Source organism: Pristiophorus japonicus, chromosome 7 (assembly GCF_044704955.1).
Source record: "Pristiophorus japonicus isolate sPriJap1 chromosome 7, sPriJap1.hap1, whole genome shotgun sequence".
NCBI lineage: Eukaryota > Metazoa > Chordata > Chondrichthyes > Pristiophoridae > Pristiophorus > Pristiophorus japonicus.
In genome coordinates, this window is record NC_091983.1 from 137,600,925 (window position 1) to 137,619,779 (window position 18,855).

Consider the following 18,855-nt stretch of genomic DNA (forward strand, 5'->3'; position numbering starts at 1 on the left):
AATGAGTTCATGGCTGAACATGAAACTTCAGTACCCCCTTCCTGCTTTCTCGCCATACCCCTTGATTCCCCCGAGTAGTAAGGACTTCATCCAACTCCCTTTTGAATATATTTAGTGAATTGGCCTCAACTACTTTCTGTGGTAGAGAATTCCACAGGTTCACCACTCTCTGGGTGAAGAAGTTTCTCCTCATCTCGGTCCTAAATGGCTTACCCTTTATCCTTAGACTGTGACCCCTGGTTTTGGACTTCCCCAACATTGGGAACATTCTTCCTGCATCCAACCTGTCCAAACCCATCAGAATTTTAAACGTTTCTATGAGGTCCCCTCTCACTCTTCTGAACTCCAGTGAATACAAGCCCAGTTGATCCAGTCTTTCTTGATAGGTCAGTCCCACCATCCCGGGAATCAGTCTGGTGAATCTTCGCTGCACTCCCTCAATAGCAAGAACGTCCTTCCTCAAGTTAGGAGACCAAAACTGTACACAATATTCCAGGTGTGGCCTCACCAAGGCCCTATACAACTGTAGCAACACCTCCCTGCCCCTGTACTCAAATCCCCTCGCTATGAAGGCCAACATGCCATTTGCTTTCTTAACCGCCTGCTGTACCTGCATGCCAACCTTCAATGACTGATGTACCATGACACCCAGGTCTCGCTGCACCTTCCCCCTTCCTAATCTGTCACTATTCAGATAATAGTCTGTCTCTCTGTTTTTACCACCAAAGTGGATAACCTCACATTTATCCACATTATACTTCATCTGCCACGCATTTGCCCACTCACCTAACCTATCCAAGTCACTCTGCAGCCTCATAGCATCCTCCTCGCAGCTCACATTGCCACCCAACTTAGTGTCATCCGCAAATTTGGAGATACTACATTTAATCCCCTCGTCTAAATCATTAATGTACGATGTAAACAGCTGGGGCCCCCGCAAAGAACCTTGCGGTACCCCACTAGTCACTGCCTGCCATTCTGAAAAGTATCCATTTACTCCTACTCTTTGCTTCCTGTCTGACAACCAGTTCTCAATCCACGTCAGCACACTACCCCCAATCCCATGTGCTTTAACTTTGCACATTAATCTTCTGTGTGGGACCTTGTCGAAAGCCTTCTGAAAGTCCAAATATACCACATCAACTGGTTCTCCTTTGTCCACTTTACTGGAAACATCCTCAAAAAATTCCAGAAGATTTGTCAAGCATGATCTCCCTTTCATAAATCCATGCTGACTTGGACCTATCATGTCACCATTTTCCAAATGCGCTGCTATGACATCCTTAATAATTGATTCCATCATTTTACCCACTACTGAGGTCAGGCTGACCGCTCTATAATTCCCTGCTTTCTCTCTCCCTCCTTTTTTAAAAAGTGGGGTTACATTGGCTACCCTCCACTCGATAGGAACTGATCCAGAGTCAATGGAATGTTGGAAAATGACTGTCAATGCATCCGCTATTTCCAAGGCCACCTCCTTAAGTACTCTGGGATGCAGTCCATCAGGCCCTGGGGATTTATCGGCCTTCAATCCCATCAATTTCCCCAACACAATTTCCCGACTAATAAAGATTTCCCTCAGTTCCTCCTCCTTACTAGACCCTCTGACCCCTTTTATATCCGGAAGTTTGTTTGTGTCCTCCTTAGTGAATACTGAACCAAAGTACTTGTTCAATTGGTCTGCCATTTCTTTGTTCCCCGTTATAACTTCCCCTGATTCTGACTGCAGGGGACCTACGTTTGTCTTTACTAACCTTTTTCTCTTTACATACCTATAGAAACTTTTGCAATCCGCCTTAATGTTCCCTGCAAACTTCTTCTCGTACTCCATTTTCCCTGCCCTAATCAAACCCCTTCTCCTCCTCTGCTGAGTTCTAAATTTCTCCCAGTCCCCAGGTTCGCTGCTATTTCTGGCCAATTTGTATGCCACTTCCTTGGCTTTAATACTATCCCTGATTTCCCTAGATAGCCACGGTTGAGCCACCTTCCCTTTTTTATTTTTACGCCAGACAGGAATGTACAATTGTTGTAATTCATCCATGCGGTCTCTAAATGTCTGCCATTGCCCATCCACAGTCAACCCCTTAAGTATCATTCGCCAATCTATCTTAGCCAATTCACGCCTCATACCTTCAAAGTTACCCTTCTTTAAGTTCTGGACCATGTAAATGACGCAGGCTCCATCAGGAGTAGGCCACAATCGTTCTTATCTTTAGCCCATATCGGGTGTTCCTTCAATTCTTCTTTCTTCAAAGTTCTAATTGACCATGTCACCCGGCCATCCTCGAAATGCAACGATGAATCTATTTGAATTAGAACGTCCATTCCCAAAAGGGGTTGATCTACTGGGCCTATCCAGACCGGCGTGGTTAGTACATGTGGACCCAGCCCGATAAGTACCGGTGTTGTCCTTTTAATTTCCATTTAATGGCCCCCAACTCCATAGGCTGTATGTGCCCTACCATCCAACGGCAAAAAGTCTCCATATTGTAGGGGTAAGCATGTTAATTCCGCCCCTGTGTCTAAAAGACAGTCCACATCCTTATCGCCCACCCTCACAGTTATATATAGCCCATCTCCCCTTTGTTGTATTAGTGCGAGGAGGGGGGCCAGGGTGGGCTCTAATCGTTTTTTGCTATCCCAAGTAACTCCTTCTGTTGTTGTATTGTCAGTTGCTTAAATGCTTCTGTGAGGTTGTTATCTTGTGACAAGCCTGGCTTGTTGGCTGAATTGTATCCCTGGCTGCGTCCTCTTCCCCAGCCACGACCTTGCTGTTTTGCCCTGCACGTCTTGGCCCAGTGACCTTATTTCCCACAATAATGACATTTTCCGGGTAATTTTCCGAATGCCTGTTTATCGGAATCCTGGGATTTCCATCCCATAGCCTGTTCAGCTCGGACTTTAGCTCCCATATCCCGATCTAATTGGTTACATCGATCCACCAATGCTGCAAAGGTAGTTCCTCTACCTTCCCAGTCCGGTAACACTACCTTAAGCATTTTGGACAGTTCTGGCTTTAGACCTGCCACACGAAAGCTGCTTTCAGGGGTCCAAACACTTGTTCATCCATTTCCTCATCCGTATTATTCATACCCGAATGTTCTAGCCACATGCATCTAAACCGCTCGTCATACTCCAGGACCTCCTCTGTTCCTTCCTGTTGGCAGGCTGCAATTTTTCCCCAGTCTGCCTTAGCTGGACTGAAGGCTTGCAGCCAGTGTTTAATCGCCTCCCATCCTGCGTCTAATTCTTGCTCATTCTGCCCCAAAGCTTCATCTACCTTGTCGTGCAATTTTCTTCCCTGTGTTTTTGGCACCATTATGGTCAAAATTTGCACTCCGTCCCAGGGATGAAGTTGATATATATTTCTTAAGCGGTCCAATTGGTCCCATGTTTTTACTCCCCCTTTCCTTGGATTGGACAATTCTTTGGACCATTTATCAATTTTCTCTGGGTCTGCCGGATCATGCACTAAGTATTCCTCGTACACCCTTCTCTTTGTTTTTTTGGTTCCGCCCTCATCTGCAGTCTCTTCTGATTTGACTACAACTCGTCTTTTTTTTAAACGGGGCAAAGCGCACCCCTAATTCTTCATCATCCTCCGACACTGTATTGTCGGAGCATTCAGAAACCGTATCTATTCCTTGGTCGTGTCTTCGGGTTTGCGCTTTTAATTTATCCAAACATGGATACCCTGGGAATTGATCAATACATGATTTTTTCCATTCTTTAATTTCACCTTTAAGATCTTTAACTTCCGCTTCCAGCTTTTCAAGTTCAAGCTTTTTCTGTCGCAGCTGTGCACAAACTGCTTGCAATTGATCCTTTGTACTGGTCAGTTCTCGATCATGTTGGAAACGCATTATAATTTCATTCCGGTTTCGAATCTGGCCCATAACCGCTAGGGACCATCTAGTTCGCTCTTTATTTTTCATACGGGTCTTTTTTCCCCAGACCCTTTTAATCTCGTCCAAGGACCATTGTCCTTTGGAGATTCCGTACTTTTGTTCGATCTTAATACAGGTTTTAGATAAGTTGAATTGTTGCTCTATGTATTCTTTCAACTGTTCGAGAATTAAATCTAAAGAAACTTGAGGTGGTGCCTGCCCACCTTTAACAGTTGTAGACAATTCTTTGTTGTTATCTCCTGCTGCCATTATATTGAGTTCTTTACTGGGATCTCGAGTCATAAGCTTTCTAGCTGATCAATAGGTTGGTGATTAATTAACCAACACACCGCCGAAGTTTAGACGTCTATGGGACCTCGAGCCGACTACCAACCGGAGGGTTCGCAAACCGGAGGCTTTCGGAATCGCGTAGAAGGAGAGGCGAATTTAGACTTTTGACCGAGGACTTTTTTTTAAAAAAGAGGAGTCCTTACCTCAAAATGTAGGTCTGATGTCCAAAATTCAGTTTCTTTCCTCAGCGATCCTGTTCGCAGCGGCAAAATTGTTAGATCTCTTAATTTCCAATGAAATACGAACTCCAATGGTAGTTTTAACTTTTTAATCTCGGCAGAGAGTAACAAACTGCTGGCTGATTGCCAGTTTCTTTGTCTTACTGAGACACATGGTCAAAATGGCTGTACTTTATACCTGGATCAATTTATAGAAAAGAACTCGCCTTCTTTGACCTTATTGGCTCAATTGAAATTCTTTTAGCGTTCATTGGCTCGCTAACCAAGGTCTGAAAATGTCAAGTTGATTGATGAGTTAATGCAACATGCTGAGCAGCACATAGCAGCCTTGACTTGGGGGTCTGTGAATTTTCACAGTCTGTCTAAATGAGCCTGTTTGAATACTCTATCACAGGGGCATGAGTTATGGCCATCGGTAAAATATGACGATGAGCCTAATGGGACTGTGGGCGCCAATACTTATGGGGAGGGAGAAGCTCTGGATGGGAAACCCGGAAGTACAGGTTTTCCGGGCATTCTGCTGAAACTAACAGCAGGACGTATTTTAAATTTCTTCACCTGGTTTTTCACCGATTGATTGGCTGCCTGCATGTCAGGCAAAACAGGCTGCGGCACTAGTCGGGGAGCAGAGAGGACGGAAGGAAAGAAAGAAAAGAAAGAAAGTCTTGCATTTATATACATCATCATAGGCAGTCCCTTGAATTCGAGGAAGACTTGCTTCCACTCTAAAAGTGAGTTCTTAGGTGACTGAACAGTCCAATACAGGAATTACAGTCCCTGTCACAGGTGGGTCAGACAGTCATTGAGGGAAGGGGTGGATGGGACTGGTTTGCTGCATGCTCCTTCCGCTGTCTGTGCTTGTTTTCTGTATGCTCTCAGCGATGAGACTCAAGGTGCTCAGCGCCCTCCCGGATGCTCTTCCTCCACTTAGGGCGATCTTTGGCCAGGAACTCCCAGGTGCCAGTGGGGATGTTGCATTTTATCAGGGAGGCTTTGAGGGTGTCCTTGAAACGTTTTCTCTGTCCACCGGGGGCTCGCTTGCCATGTAGGAGTTCCGAGTAGAGCGCTTGTTTTGGGAGTCTTGTGTCAGGCATGCGAACAATGTGGCCCTCCAGCGGAGCTGGTCGAGTGCTTCGATGCTGGAGATGTTGGCCTGATTGAGGATGCTAATGTTGGTGCGTTTGTCCTCCCAGGGGATTTGCAGGATCTTGCGGAGACATCGTTGGTGGTATTTCTCCAGTGATTTAAGGTGTCTATTGTATATGGTCCACGTCTCTGAGCCATACAGGAAGGTGGGTATCACTACAGTCCTGTAGACCATGAGCTTGGTGGCAGATTTGAGGGCCTGATCTTTGAACACTCTCTTCCTCAGGCGGCCGAAGGCTGCGCTGGTGCACTGGAGGCGGTGTTGAATCTCGTCGTCGATGTCTGCCCTTGTTGATAATAGGCTCCTGAGGTATGGAAAGTGGTCCACCTTGTCCAGAGCCCTTTCATGACCACCGGACCTCCAAAAGTGCTTTACAGCCAATGAAGTACCTTTCGAAGCATAGTCACTGTTATAATGTAGGAAACATGGCTGCCAATTTGCGCGCTGCAAGCTCCCACAAACAGCAATGTGATAATGACCAGATAATCTGTTTTTTAATGCTGTTGACTGAGGGATAAATATTGGCTAGGACACAGGGATAATTCCCCTGCCCTTCTTCAAAATAGCGCCATGGGATCTTTTACATCCACCTGAGAGAGCAGATGGGGCCTCATTACAACTTCTCACTGAAAGACGGCATCTCAGACAGCATAGCACTCCGTCAGCGCTGCACTGGAGTGTCAGCCTAGATTTTTGTGCTCAAATCTCTGGAGTGAGACTTGAGCCCACAACCTTCTGACTCAGAGGCGAGGGTGCTACCAACTGAGCCACAGCAAGAGACGAAGGGAGAGAAATTGTTGTCACGGTGTGGGGGCGCCGCTTAGTCAGGGGTGAGAGATAGTGGGAGAGGGGAGAGAGAGTGTGGAGGTGGGGGGGAGCTCGCGAAGGAGTCGGAGATGGGGGGGGGGATCAGAGATCGTGCAGTTGGGGGGGTCGGCCGATCGCAGGGAGAGAAGCAGGTAAGCTTGTTGGGCCAGGAGTAAACATTCCTGCTCCTTCTGGTCCCTGTGTAATGCTGTAAAGGCACTTACCTTATGGATCCAGCCCTTCTTACCTCCTTTTACCTGCCGGGTTTCCCGAGAAACCCAGTCAAAATGGGTAAAAGATAAAAAGACTGTTAAAATGGAGGGGGGTGGGGGTTGGGTTTGGGATTTTTAACATTTTTACTTTTCACCCACACCCAACCCAACAGTTCTTGGGGATTAAAGTTACGCCCCAGATCTCTGGGATTGGCCTACTGCAGGCTGCCTGATTTGCAGCTGCCAGGGCGGCCTATCTCTACTGCCTTCCTGTGACATCTAAGGGGCAGCCAAAGGTCTCGCATGTGCTGCTATTGTGTGGGTCAGCAGCAGCATGTGTGCAAACTCCTCCATGCCACTCGCACTGGGCCTTGGATTGGGTTGGCCACGGATTAACTGGAGGGCTGTCCAAATAGATATTGAACTCCTGGGTGTTCTAAAAATTCACTTGGGCCTTATTAGTTCCCACAGATACTGGTAGTTATATCATGGAGAAAGAAACACTGAGTAAAGTTCTTTATTGAAGTTACAAGAGCCATCCCAAAATAAATGTCAGATTGTGCCATCTAGTGTTCGTTTACTATAATCTCAACCAAGGAGTTTAATTTCCTCTTAATGTTACTTTTAGTGTACTTACATGTTTGCATTATGTTAGGTTAACGCAGGCAATAATTCAATTCAAATGGGAGTAATATGTGTGTATAGATGCTGGGTGAGAAAAGCTTTGGAACTGGCTGTGGTGAACTTCTGTGGTTTAACAGCTTGCCAGCATACATGGCGTAAACTCCGGGAGCAAGAGGCCGTGTCACCACAATGGGGGACCAAACCTCAACATCAACTAAAAGGAAAGAATAAAACACGATTATTTTTAAAAATGTAAGCAGGTGGAGAATGCAGAACAAACAGGGAGGGTGTTTTGTTTTGATTAGCTCTGTTCTTTTGATACTATTTTGGAACATGACTTTTCAAAAGGGAACTGTGAAGAACCATTCACATTCATATATTAGATAGTGATTGTTTTTTTTAATGCCAAGCACCAAATGTTATTAGAAAAGTAATAAAGCTGCAATTGTAGAAAAAAAAATTATTTGAAATGGTGTGGTTCAGGGTAACATTTAAAGGTTTATAAAGACTTGAGTGGGGAGGTGCTGTGGCTTCTCCACACGGGGGAAAGCTACACTCTAGCTGCTGGTCAGAGCTTTAGGAGCAGGAAGCTGGAAGCAGATTGTGTACCTGCCCGATTAGCTGCTGGGTATCAGGCTAGGCAGATTTTTTTTTTAAATGGGAGAAATCTTAACAGATGGGGGAAAATGCATCTAAAAGAAGCCATGGCTAATGTCAACTAAAAAATAGATTTTTAATTGGCCCAGATTTTGCGGTCAGCAGTGAACAAACAGCACTTCCTGTTCATTACACTTGCCTACAGAATTTCCTATCGGTAATTAGAGGGTCAAATCAGCACGGCCCTCTAGAGGGGATCTGGGACCTTTGTGGCTCCTTAACCAATCAGATTTAAGAATCCTTACTGAGACATGCAAGCCTAGAAATTCCATTGCGCCAAAAACCTGCCGGTGCCACAGCGGACTGCAGTTAACGGCCGCCCAAATTCATAGAGCAGGCAGCACCGGTACTTTGTGCTGCCTGCTAATTTAAGTTAGCACAGTGCTAAATCTACCGTGCAAGGCTAGTTTTCCGGTGCTACTCTGAGCAGGAGGCCCGATGTAGCATGGCCATACCGTCCTTGGAGCAAGAACAGTTTTATCTTAAAGCTAGCCTGTCATTTTAGAAAGCAGTGCAGTCCCTTAAAGGGGAACAGCCTTCTAAAATGAAATAAATCATTTAAAAATAGACAGTTTTTAGCCCCCAGAACTCAACAGCCTTCTGAAAAACAAACATTAAAAATAATTCCCAAATGGCAGTCTTCAGCTCCGGAGTTGCGAATGGAATTGAACACTGTGCAGTCACCAGCGAACATCCCCACTTCTGATCTTATGATGGAGGAAAGGTCATTGATGAAGCAACTGAAGGAGATTGGGCATAGGACACTGCCCTGAGGAACTCCTGCAGCGATGTCCTGGGGCAGAGATCATCGGCCTCCAGCAACCACAACTATCTTCCTTTGTGCTAGGTATGACTCCAACTAGTGGAGAGTATTCCCCTGATTCTAATGCCTTCAATTTTACTAGGGATCCTTGATGTCACAGTCAGTCAAATGCTGCCTTGATGTCAAGGGTAGTCACTCTCACCCCACCTCTGGAAATCAGCTCTTTTGTCTATGTTTGGACCCAGGCTGTACTAAGATCTGGAGCCGAGTGGTCCTGGCAGAACCCAAGCTGAGCATCAATGAGCAGGTTATGGGTGAGTAAATGCCACTTCACAGTACCTTCCATCACTTTGTTGATGATTGAAAAGACTGATGGGGCAGTAATTGCCGGATTGGGTTTGTCCTGCTTTTTGTGGACAGGACATACCTGGGCAGTTTTCCACATTGACAGGTAGATGTCAGTGTGTAGCTGTACTGGAACAGCTTGGCTGGAGGCACGGCTATTTCTGGAGCACAAGTCTTCAGCATGACAGCCGGGATGTTATCAGGGCCCATAGCCTTTGCTCTAACCAGTGCATTCAGCTGTTTCTTGATATCACGTGGAGTGAATAGAATTGGCTGGAGACTGACTTCTGTGATGGTGGGGACCTCAGGAGGAGGCTGATATGGATCATTCACTCGGCATTTCTGGCTGAAGATGGTTGCAAATGCTTCAGCCTTGTCTTTTGCACTCGCGTGCTGGGCTCCGCCATCACTGAGGATGGGGCTATACATGGAGCCTCCTCCTCCTGTTATTTGTTTAATGGTCCACCGCCGTTCACGACTGGATGTGGCAGGACTGCAGAGCTTTGATCTGATCCGCTGATTGTGGGATCGCTTAGCTCTCTCTAGTTTAGCATGCATGTAGTCCTGTGTTGCAGCTTCCCCAGATTGGCACCTCATTTTTAGATACACCTGATGCTGCGCCTGGCATGCGCTTCTGCATTCCTCATTTGCCGTTTCCCCGACTGAAAGTCAGTAGCCTTCCACCAACCATGCTGCAGCCACTGGCGTAGCACTGCGTGACATCAGTAGGGTAGGCAAAGGCACACACAAGACAGTCACTAAGGGAATGCACAAAAGTGATTAGTTGATTTCTTGATGTCATATTGGATGGATAAATATATAAAGTTGGATTGGAAAGTTTGCTTTGTCGTGGCTTTTATGTCAAATGGTCAGTAACAGAGGGAAGATAAGGTGTGGGACAAATGTTGAAAAGGGCATTGGGGTGTGTTCACATGTAATGCAGGCAGATTATTTCATCCCGGATATCCCGGCCAGAAAGGGGCTATCTGTGTTGCATCCTTCATTCTGCTTCAGCCTTTTCTGCTTCAGCCTCTTCTGCGCCTTACTCTCCATCTGCGAGCAGATGCTGGAAATCTGACAACGTGAACTCTGTTTTTCTCTCTCCACAGATGCTTCCTGACCTGTTGAGTATTTCCAGCATTTTCTGTCTTAGAGGTCTTCCTTTACCATCCGAAGTCGTGCAGGCTTCCAGCTGCGCTCCCTGCACACTTTAAAAACTTTTAAAATCTATTGCACCAAGCCACTACTTCAATAAAATATAAAATACCCAGTCCAAAAGCTTAAATGCAAACTTACCTGAAAGATGTGTGTGTCCCTTTAAAAAGTGCTGACAGCGTCTCTGTCAGTCTGCGACTTTTCTGAGCCAGCTTAGGACCAAACGTTAAAGTCAGCGCAAATGTAGAATATTGCAGAGCGTGTCGTCAAGTCGGCGTTAGAAATTTGCATCTCTAGGGCCAACGCTGTGCTATGGTCTTCACCAAAATGGTGGCTGCCGAGTCCGGCACCAGAGGTGGGCGGAACTGAAGTGACCACCATTTTTTTCATGAAATGGGCTTTAACTGAGAGCAGTGAGTCCTTGAATTTCTCGGCTGCAAAATCTGAACCAGGAAGTGTAAGTTAGAATCGTTAATTCAGTGTTAAATTATGCACAGAAAACAAAATAAAGAGAGGTAAAGAAAGGGGATTAAGAGAGAGCGATAAAAGAGACGGAAAGAAAAAATAAAAATCAATGATTTAATTTTAATTTTTAAAATTCTTTTAAATCTTCTACAATAATTAAAATCTGAACGAATGAGACTCCACATTTTTAAAAGTTAATTTTCATTGCCAGAGGTAATGATTGGCAGTAATTAAGACTGATCACACTGTTAAGAATTCACTTGCACGGACAAACCCTAACTTTTTCTGACGTGTTTAGTGGGTATCTAGTGGGTAAGTACTGCAACTTCTCGCCCTTCATGTGTGTGAATGCAAAGTTGCTCAGCGAGATACAGTTATAATGAACCTTGTGGAAGAGCAGAGCAACTCAGATAGCAACTTCCTGATTTCCACATTTAACTGCGCAATGTGGTCACCAGAAGTTGCTGTCTGATTTACGCTATAATAACAGTGAGCGCTGATAGCCTCCTAGTTATTTCTACTGCAAAATCCGAGCCATTGTTGAAGAAGCTTGAAACAGGACTAAATAACTTTGAATTCACACATTATGTAGCAATGTAGAAATATAAGGGCAGGAATAGAGTCCATTCAGTATCTCGAGCCTGTTTCACCATACAATTAGATCATGGCTGATCTGTATCTCAGCTCCATTTATCCTCCTTTGTTCCATATCCCTTGATACTTACCAAAAACCTGATGATCTCAGGCATGAAAATGTCAATTGACCGAGCAACCATAGCCCTTTGGAGGAGGATGTTCCAGATTGCCACTACCCTCTACATGAAAAAGGGTTTCCTGATTTAGGGATAGTTTAGAAACATAGAAAATAGGTGCAGGAATAGGCCATTCAGCCCTTCGAGCCTGCACCGCCGTTCAATAAGATCATGGCTGATCATTCCCTCAGTACCCCTTTCCTGCTTTCTCTCCATATCCCTTGATCCACTTAGCCGTAAGGGCCATGTCTAACTCCCTCTTGGAACTATCCAATGAACTGGCATCAACAACTCTCTGTGGCAGGGAATTCCATAGGTTAACAACTCTCTGAATGAAGAAGTTTCTCCTCATCTCAGTCCTAAATGGCTCCTAAGACTATGTCACCTGGTTCTGGACTTCCCCAGCATCGGGAACATTCTTCCTGCATCTAACCTGACCAGTCCTGTCAGAATTTTATATGTTTCTATGAGATCCCCTCTCATCCTTCTAAACTCCAGTGAATAAAGGTCCAGTTGATCCAGTCTCTCCTCATATGACAGCCCAGCCATCCCGGGAATCAGTCAGGTGAACCTTCGCTGCACTCCCTCAATAGCAAGAACGTCCTTCCTCAAATTAGGAGACCAAAACTGAACACAATATTCCAGGTGAGGCCTCACTAAGGCCCTGTACAACTGCAGTAAGACCTCCCTGCTCCTATACTCAAATCCCCTAGCTATGAAGGCCAACATACCATTTGCCTTCTTCACTGCCTGTTGTGCCTGCATGCCCACTTTCAGTGACTGATGAACCATGACACCCAGGTCTCGTTGCACCTCCCCTTTTCCGAATCTTCCGGCATCCAGATAATATTCTGCCTTTGTGTTTTTGCCCCCAAAATAGAGAACCTCACATTATACTGCATCTGCCATGCATTTGCCCACTCACTTAACCTGTCCAAGTCACCCTGCAGCCTCTTAGCATCCTCCTCACAGCTCACACCACCACCTAGTTTAGTGTCAACCGCAAACTTGGAGATATTACACTCAATTCCGTCATCTAAATCGTTAATGTATATTGTAAAGAGCTGAGGTCCCAGCACTGAGCCCTGCGGCACTCCACTAGTCTCTGCCTGCCATTCTGAAAAGGACCCGTTTATCCCGACTTTCTGCTTCCTGTCTGCCAACCAGTTCTCTATCCACGTCAGTACATTACCTCCAATACCATGCGCTTTGAACTTGCACACCAATCTCTTGTGTGGGACCTTGTCAAAAGCTTTTTGAAAGTCCAAATATACCACATCCACTGGTTCTCCCTTGTCCACTTTGCTAGTTACATCCTCAAAAAATTCCAGAAGATTCGTCAAGCATGATTTCCCTTTCATAAATCCATGCTGACTTGGTCCAATCCTGTCACTGCTTTCCAAATGCGCTGCTATTTCATCCTTAATGATTGATTCCAACATTTTCCCCACTACTGATGTCAGGCTAACCGGTCTATAATTACCCGTTTTCTCTCTCCCTCCTTTTTTAAAACGTGGTGTTACATTAGCTACCCTCCAGTCCATAGGAACTGATGCAGAGTCAATAGACTGTTGGAAAATGATCACCAATGCATCCACTATTTCTATGGCCACTTCCTTAAGTACTCTGGGATGCAGACTATCAGGCCCCGGAGATTTATCGGCCTTCAATCCCATCAATTTCTCTGACACAATTTCCCGCCTGATAAGGATATCCTTCAGTTCCTCCTTCTCACTAGACCTACTGTCCCCTAGTACATTCGGAAGGTTATTTGTGTCTTCCTTCGTGAAGACAGATCCAAAGTATTTGTTCAATTGGTCTGCTATTTCTTTGTTCCCCATTATAAATTCACCTGAATCCGACTGCAAGGGACCTACGTTTGTCTTCACTCATCTTTTTCTCTTCACATATTTATAGGAGCTTTTGCAGTCAGTTTTTATGTTCTCTGCAATCTTCCTTTCGTACTCTATTTTCCCCCTCTTAATTAAACCCTTAGTCCTCCTCTGTTGAATTCTAAATATTTCCCAGTCATCAGGTTTGTTGCTTTTTCTAGCCAAATTATATGCCTCTTCCTTGGCTTTAACAATATCCTTAATTTCCCTTGTTGGCCATGGTTGAGCCGCCTTCCCCATTTTATTTTTACTTCAGACAGGGATGTACAATTGCTGAAGTTCATCCATGTGATCTTTAAATGTTTGCCATTGCTTATTCACCGTCAACCCTTTAAGTATCCTTCGCCAGTCTATCCTAGCCAATTCACTCCTCATACTGTCGAAGTTACCTTTCCTCAAGTTCAGGACCCTAGTTTTTGAATTAACTGTGTCACTCTCCATCTTAATAAAGAATTCTACAATATTATGGTCACTCTTCCCCAAGGGGCCTCGCACAACAAGAATCTAATTAGTCTCTTCTCATTACACATCGGCCAGCCTAGGATGGCCAGCTCTATAGTTAGTTCCTCGACATATTGGTCTCGAAAACCATCCCTGATACACTCCAGGAAATCCTCCTCCACTGCATTGCTACCAGTTTGGTTAGCCCAATCAATATGTAGATCAAAGTCGCTGATGATAACTGCTGTACCTTTATTGCACACATCCCTTATTTTTTGTTTGATGCTGTCCCCAGCCTCACTACTACTATTTGGTGATCTGTACACAACTCCCACTAGCGTTTTCTGCCCTTTGGAATTCCGCAGCTCCACCCATACTGATTCCACATCATCCAGGCTAATGTCCCTCCTTACTATTGCATTAATTTCCTCTTTAACCAGCAACGCCACCCTGCCTCCTTTTCCTTTCTGTCTATCCTTCGTAAATGTTGAATACCCCTGGATGTTGAGTTCCCAGCCTTGGTCACCCTGGAGCCATGTCTCCGTGATGCCAATTACATCACATCCGTTAACTGCTATCTGCGCAGTTAATTCGTCCACCTTATTCCGAATACTCCTCGCATTGAGGCACAGAGCCTTCAGGCTTGTCTTTTTAACACACTTTGACCCTTTAGAATTTTGCTGTAATGTGGCCCTTTTTGTTTTTTGCCTTAGGTTTCTCTGCCCTCCACTTTTACTATTCTCCTTTCTATCTTTTGCTTCTGACTCCGTTTTATTTTCCTCTGTCTCCCTGCATTGGTTCCCATCCCCCTGCCACATTAGTTTAACTCCTCCCCAACAGCACTAGCAAACCTTCCCCCTAGGACATTGGTTCTGGTCCTGCCCAGGTGCAGACTGTCCGGTTTGTACTGGTCCCACCTCCCCCAGAACTGGTTCCAATGTCCCAGGAATTTGAATCTCTCCCTGCTGCACCACTGCTGAAGCCATGTATTCATCTGAGCTATCCTGCGATTCCTACTCTGACTAGCATGTGGCCCTGGTAGCAATCCTGAGATTACTACTTTTGAGGTCCTACTTTTTAATTTAACTCCTAGCTTCCTAAATTTGTCTCGTAGGATCTCATCCCGTTTTTTACCTATATCGTTGGTACCTATATGCACCACGACAACTGGCTGTTCACCCTCCCTTTTCAGAATGTCCTGCACCCGCTCCGCGACATCCTTGACCCTTGCACCAGGGAGGCAACATACCATCCTGGAGTCTTGGTTGCGGCCGCAGAAACACCTATCTATTCCCCTTACAATTGAATCCCCTATCACTATCGCTCTCCCACTCTTTTTCCTGCCCTCCTGTGCAGCAGAGCCAGCCACGGTGCCATGAACTTGGCTGCTGCTGCTCCCCCCTGATGAGTCATCCCCCTCAACAGTACCCAAAGCGGTGTATCTGTTTTGCAGGGGGATGACCGCAGGGGATCCCTGCACTACCTTCCTTGCACTACTCTTCCTGTTGGTCTTCCATTCCCTATCTGGCTGTGGACCCTTTACCTGTGGTTAGACCAACTCACTAAACGTGCTATTCACGTCATTCTCAGCATCATGCATGCTCCAGAGTGAATCCACCCGTTGATTGTTTGATTCTTTCTGTTTCACTGAAAATAATGCGCAAACTGTTCAGATTAAATCTACTGTACTTAAAGCAAAGGATTACTCAGCAATATTGAAAAGCTCATTTAGCAAACGAGTACGGGTGTTTCTTTTTAAGGGTGTTAACATTTCATATTTTTGTGACAGGATTTGGAATAACTTTTAAATGTTGGGTTTTTAATGCAAAGTGTATTCACACAAGTTTCGAAAAAATCTCCTCGACAAAAGACCGTTGATATGTTGATGAGGCCACTCAGTGCCTGGTTGAGCGTGCCCAGCGCATGCTACGCCAATTGGTACCTCAAAATTGCATTCCTGTCCTATGTACGTCGATTGGCTTATTCCTACTAGGGTCCTACCTGAAGCAGGTAGGTGCCTGAGCGGCCCATGCAAAGGCCCCAACAAAAATGCCAGTGGTCGGATCAGGAGCGGCAACCGGACGGTATTTCTTTTATCATGAATTTCAGGCAACTACCACCCCATTCTCACCAGGTGGGGGTACTGAAGATTGGGGCCAAGGAGGTAAAATTAAAAATTGAGACACAGGCAGTCACTCAGGTCCAGTAAAGGCTGCAAAACCAGTCAGTTTTACAATATAAGCAGAATGAAGGGAAGGTAGTTAAGTCAATCAAAATGACCCACTAATGCTTATTATCTTTTATAATTGCACAGAGACAAGTTGAACTAATTGAATTAAGTGAGTCTGCTCAAAACTGCAGCTCAATGATTCGTATCTGGCCTCATCTAACCAGATGTTTACTCAGTCCATTTTTCAAAAGATTGAAGACATGGGGACGCATGAAAAGATACAAATATCTGGTTTAGGTCACAAGAGGGTGCTATTGTTACATTTGGATTGAACTATTATGAAGTTAGGTATTGGGCAGATATGAATTTGCTTAGAAGCATACAAGGAGCAGGGGGTCCAATTACAGGAGTGACTGACACCACTGAAACCAAGAATTTGTAATTAAGGGGGACTGACTGTCTTTATTGTTGGGGGAGAAAATAACTTCAACAGTTGCATATCATTTTTGTCGCAATTATATTTTCATGTCATGTATCTTATAGTGTTTGGCAATCAAAGCATTTCGTTCAACAATTGTCAATCAAGCATTCTTTAAAAATGTCCGTTTTCAAGATTAGAAGTAATTCTTGGAGTAACCATTGTTTAATGTTTAATGTATAGCTGCCGGAGCTGCCCATATAAAGTTAATTTATTATGTGAAGCACTTTGAGATGTTTCAACACACTATATAAAAGAATGCAAAATTTTACATGAGTGTACAACACAGAACAGACTATTTGGCCCTATTGGTCTATGTCAGCGATTATGCTCAGTGGTTCCAGCACCGATTGCTGTGGAACAGCACTTTCCCCCGTGCCCCCCCCCCCCGCCTCTTTTGCCAGTATGAGTAGCTGCCCTTAATCCCTACTTTCTGATTTCTGTTTTATAGCCAGCTTGTTATCCATTCTGTTACCTGTCCCCTGACTCCACATGCTCTAATCTCAATCATGAATTTTCTATGCGGTACCTTATCAAAAGCCTTTGGAAAATCCAAATATATTACATCTACTACATTACCCTTGACTACTCTTTCTGTTACCTCTTCCAAGAATTCTATAATGTTTTTCAAGCTGAACCTTCCTTTTTGAAATCCGTGCTGACTACTTTTTATTATATTTTCAGTTTCTCGATGTTTTTCTAGTACATCTTTCTGCAAAGATTCCATTATCTTTTCTACCACTGACGATAAGCTAATTGGTCTATAGTTCCAGGGACTTGTTCTATCTCCCTTTTTAAATATAGGAAAAGTATTAGCTGTCTGCCAGTCATCTGGCACTATTCCCTTCTTTAATGAGTTTTATTGAACAAAAATCTGGCATTTGTTCAAAGGAACCATTTTGGAGCAGTTGCTGTTGTTGAATTTGTAATTTAGTATGTTATCAATTTTACTCAGATGCTTTCTTTCTCACTGTGAACCTTAGGTTATCTCCAAGAAGCTTACTTATGGACAAAACAAGTCCTTGCTATTCTGGAGAAGTCGATGGTCCTACTGAGGGATGTTAAGGATGGCTCCTTGTATGAAGGCGTGGCTTATGGTAGTTATACCACCAGATCCCTATTCCAGTACATGTTTCTGGTACAAAGGCACTTCAACATCAGCCACTTCGACCACCCCTGGATCAAGCAGCATTTTGCTTTCTACTATAGGACTGTGCTCCCAGGTAGGAATCTGGCATTAAAAAATAAAGTTATCCTCAACTGTTCTTTAAGCATGAGGAGCTTCATTCTAGGCTCCACAAAGCCTTACGTTGGATCCAGGTGGCAAGGTGACACATAAAAAGGGGAACTCTATCCAAATGCAGTGTGCCTTGTAGTATTAGGCTATTCATTTGGTGTTCATTATTTCCCTGACTGTAAACTCCCCATCTCAGCTGTGCTACTGGCAGGATAGTCCACAGAACGTGAGGCGAAACAAATCCTAGAAGCTGGCTACAACAGTTGCATTGGGAGAGGAAATGGTGGCATCAGTGGTGTAATGGGAGATGTCCAGGGTGTTCAAACACCCTCCAAAATTTTTGTGATTTAAAAAAAAAAATCAGATCACTACTTCTTTTGAAGGTGTGATTCAACCAAAGGAAGAAACCATTCAGATTCAATAGTATTTGCTGAAGTGAAGTTGTGGGGTTAAAGGTGGATAAGATACTGCAGAAAAAAAAAATTCCATTTCCATATTTACGAAAGGATATACTTGCTTTGGAGGCAGTTCAGAGAAGGTTTACTTGGTTGATTCCGGGGATGAGAGGGTTGATTTATGAGGAAAGGTTGAGTAAGTTGAGCCTCTACTCATTGGAATTCAGAAAAATGAGAGGTGATCTTATCGAAACGTATAAGATTATGAGGGGGCTTGACAAGGTGGATGCAGAGAGGATGTTTCCACTGATAGGGGAGACTAGAATTAGGGGGCATAATTTTGAATAAGGGGCCGCCTATTTTAAACTGAGATGAGGAGAAATTTCTTCTCTCAGAGGGTTGTGGATCTGTGGAATTCACTGCCTCAGAGAGCTGTGGAAGCTGGGTCATTAAGTAGATTTAAGACAGAAATAGACAGTTTCTTAACCGATAAGGGAATAAGGGGTTATGGGGAACGGGCAGGGAAGTGGACCAGAGTCCAAGATCGGATCAGCCACGATCATATCAAGGGGCCGTATGGCCTACTCCTGCTCCTATTTCTTGTGTTCTTATGCTTAATCCAAATGTGCACAAGCTTCTGCAAATCTTAATTAGACCACTAGTTTCACTCATGCCCAAAAGATTTTTTTCCACACTTGGACGATTAAAAGCTAACCTTCGCAAATCGACTGGCAATTCGTTGGGCTTGGGCTTCAAAATATTCACAAGGACACATAACTGACACTTAGATAGCGAGCTTTAGAGATTTTGTCTGACAAGATTGTTTTTCCTTTCATTTGCTTTAGTTGAGTTCTTAGATTAGTGAAAGTAATTATTATTACAAAACTTTATTCCAAAA

The 18,855-nt window shown here is 44.4% G+C and overlaps 1 protein-coding gene across 1 annotated transcript in view; it reads left to right on the forward strand.

Annotated features, from left to right (window-relative positions):
• Nucleotides 1-18,855, forward strand: part of dse (dermatan sulfate epimerase) — a 112,818-nt gene that overhangs the window by 88,607 nt on the left and 5,356 nt on the right. The window contains exon 4 of the mRNA XM_070885336.1: nt 17,309-17,548. Coding sequence (XP_070741437.1) covers nt 17,309-17,548 — 240 coding nt within the window. The remainder of the gene's footprint in view (nt 1-17,308; nt 17,549-18,855) is intronic.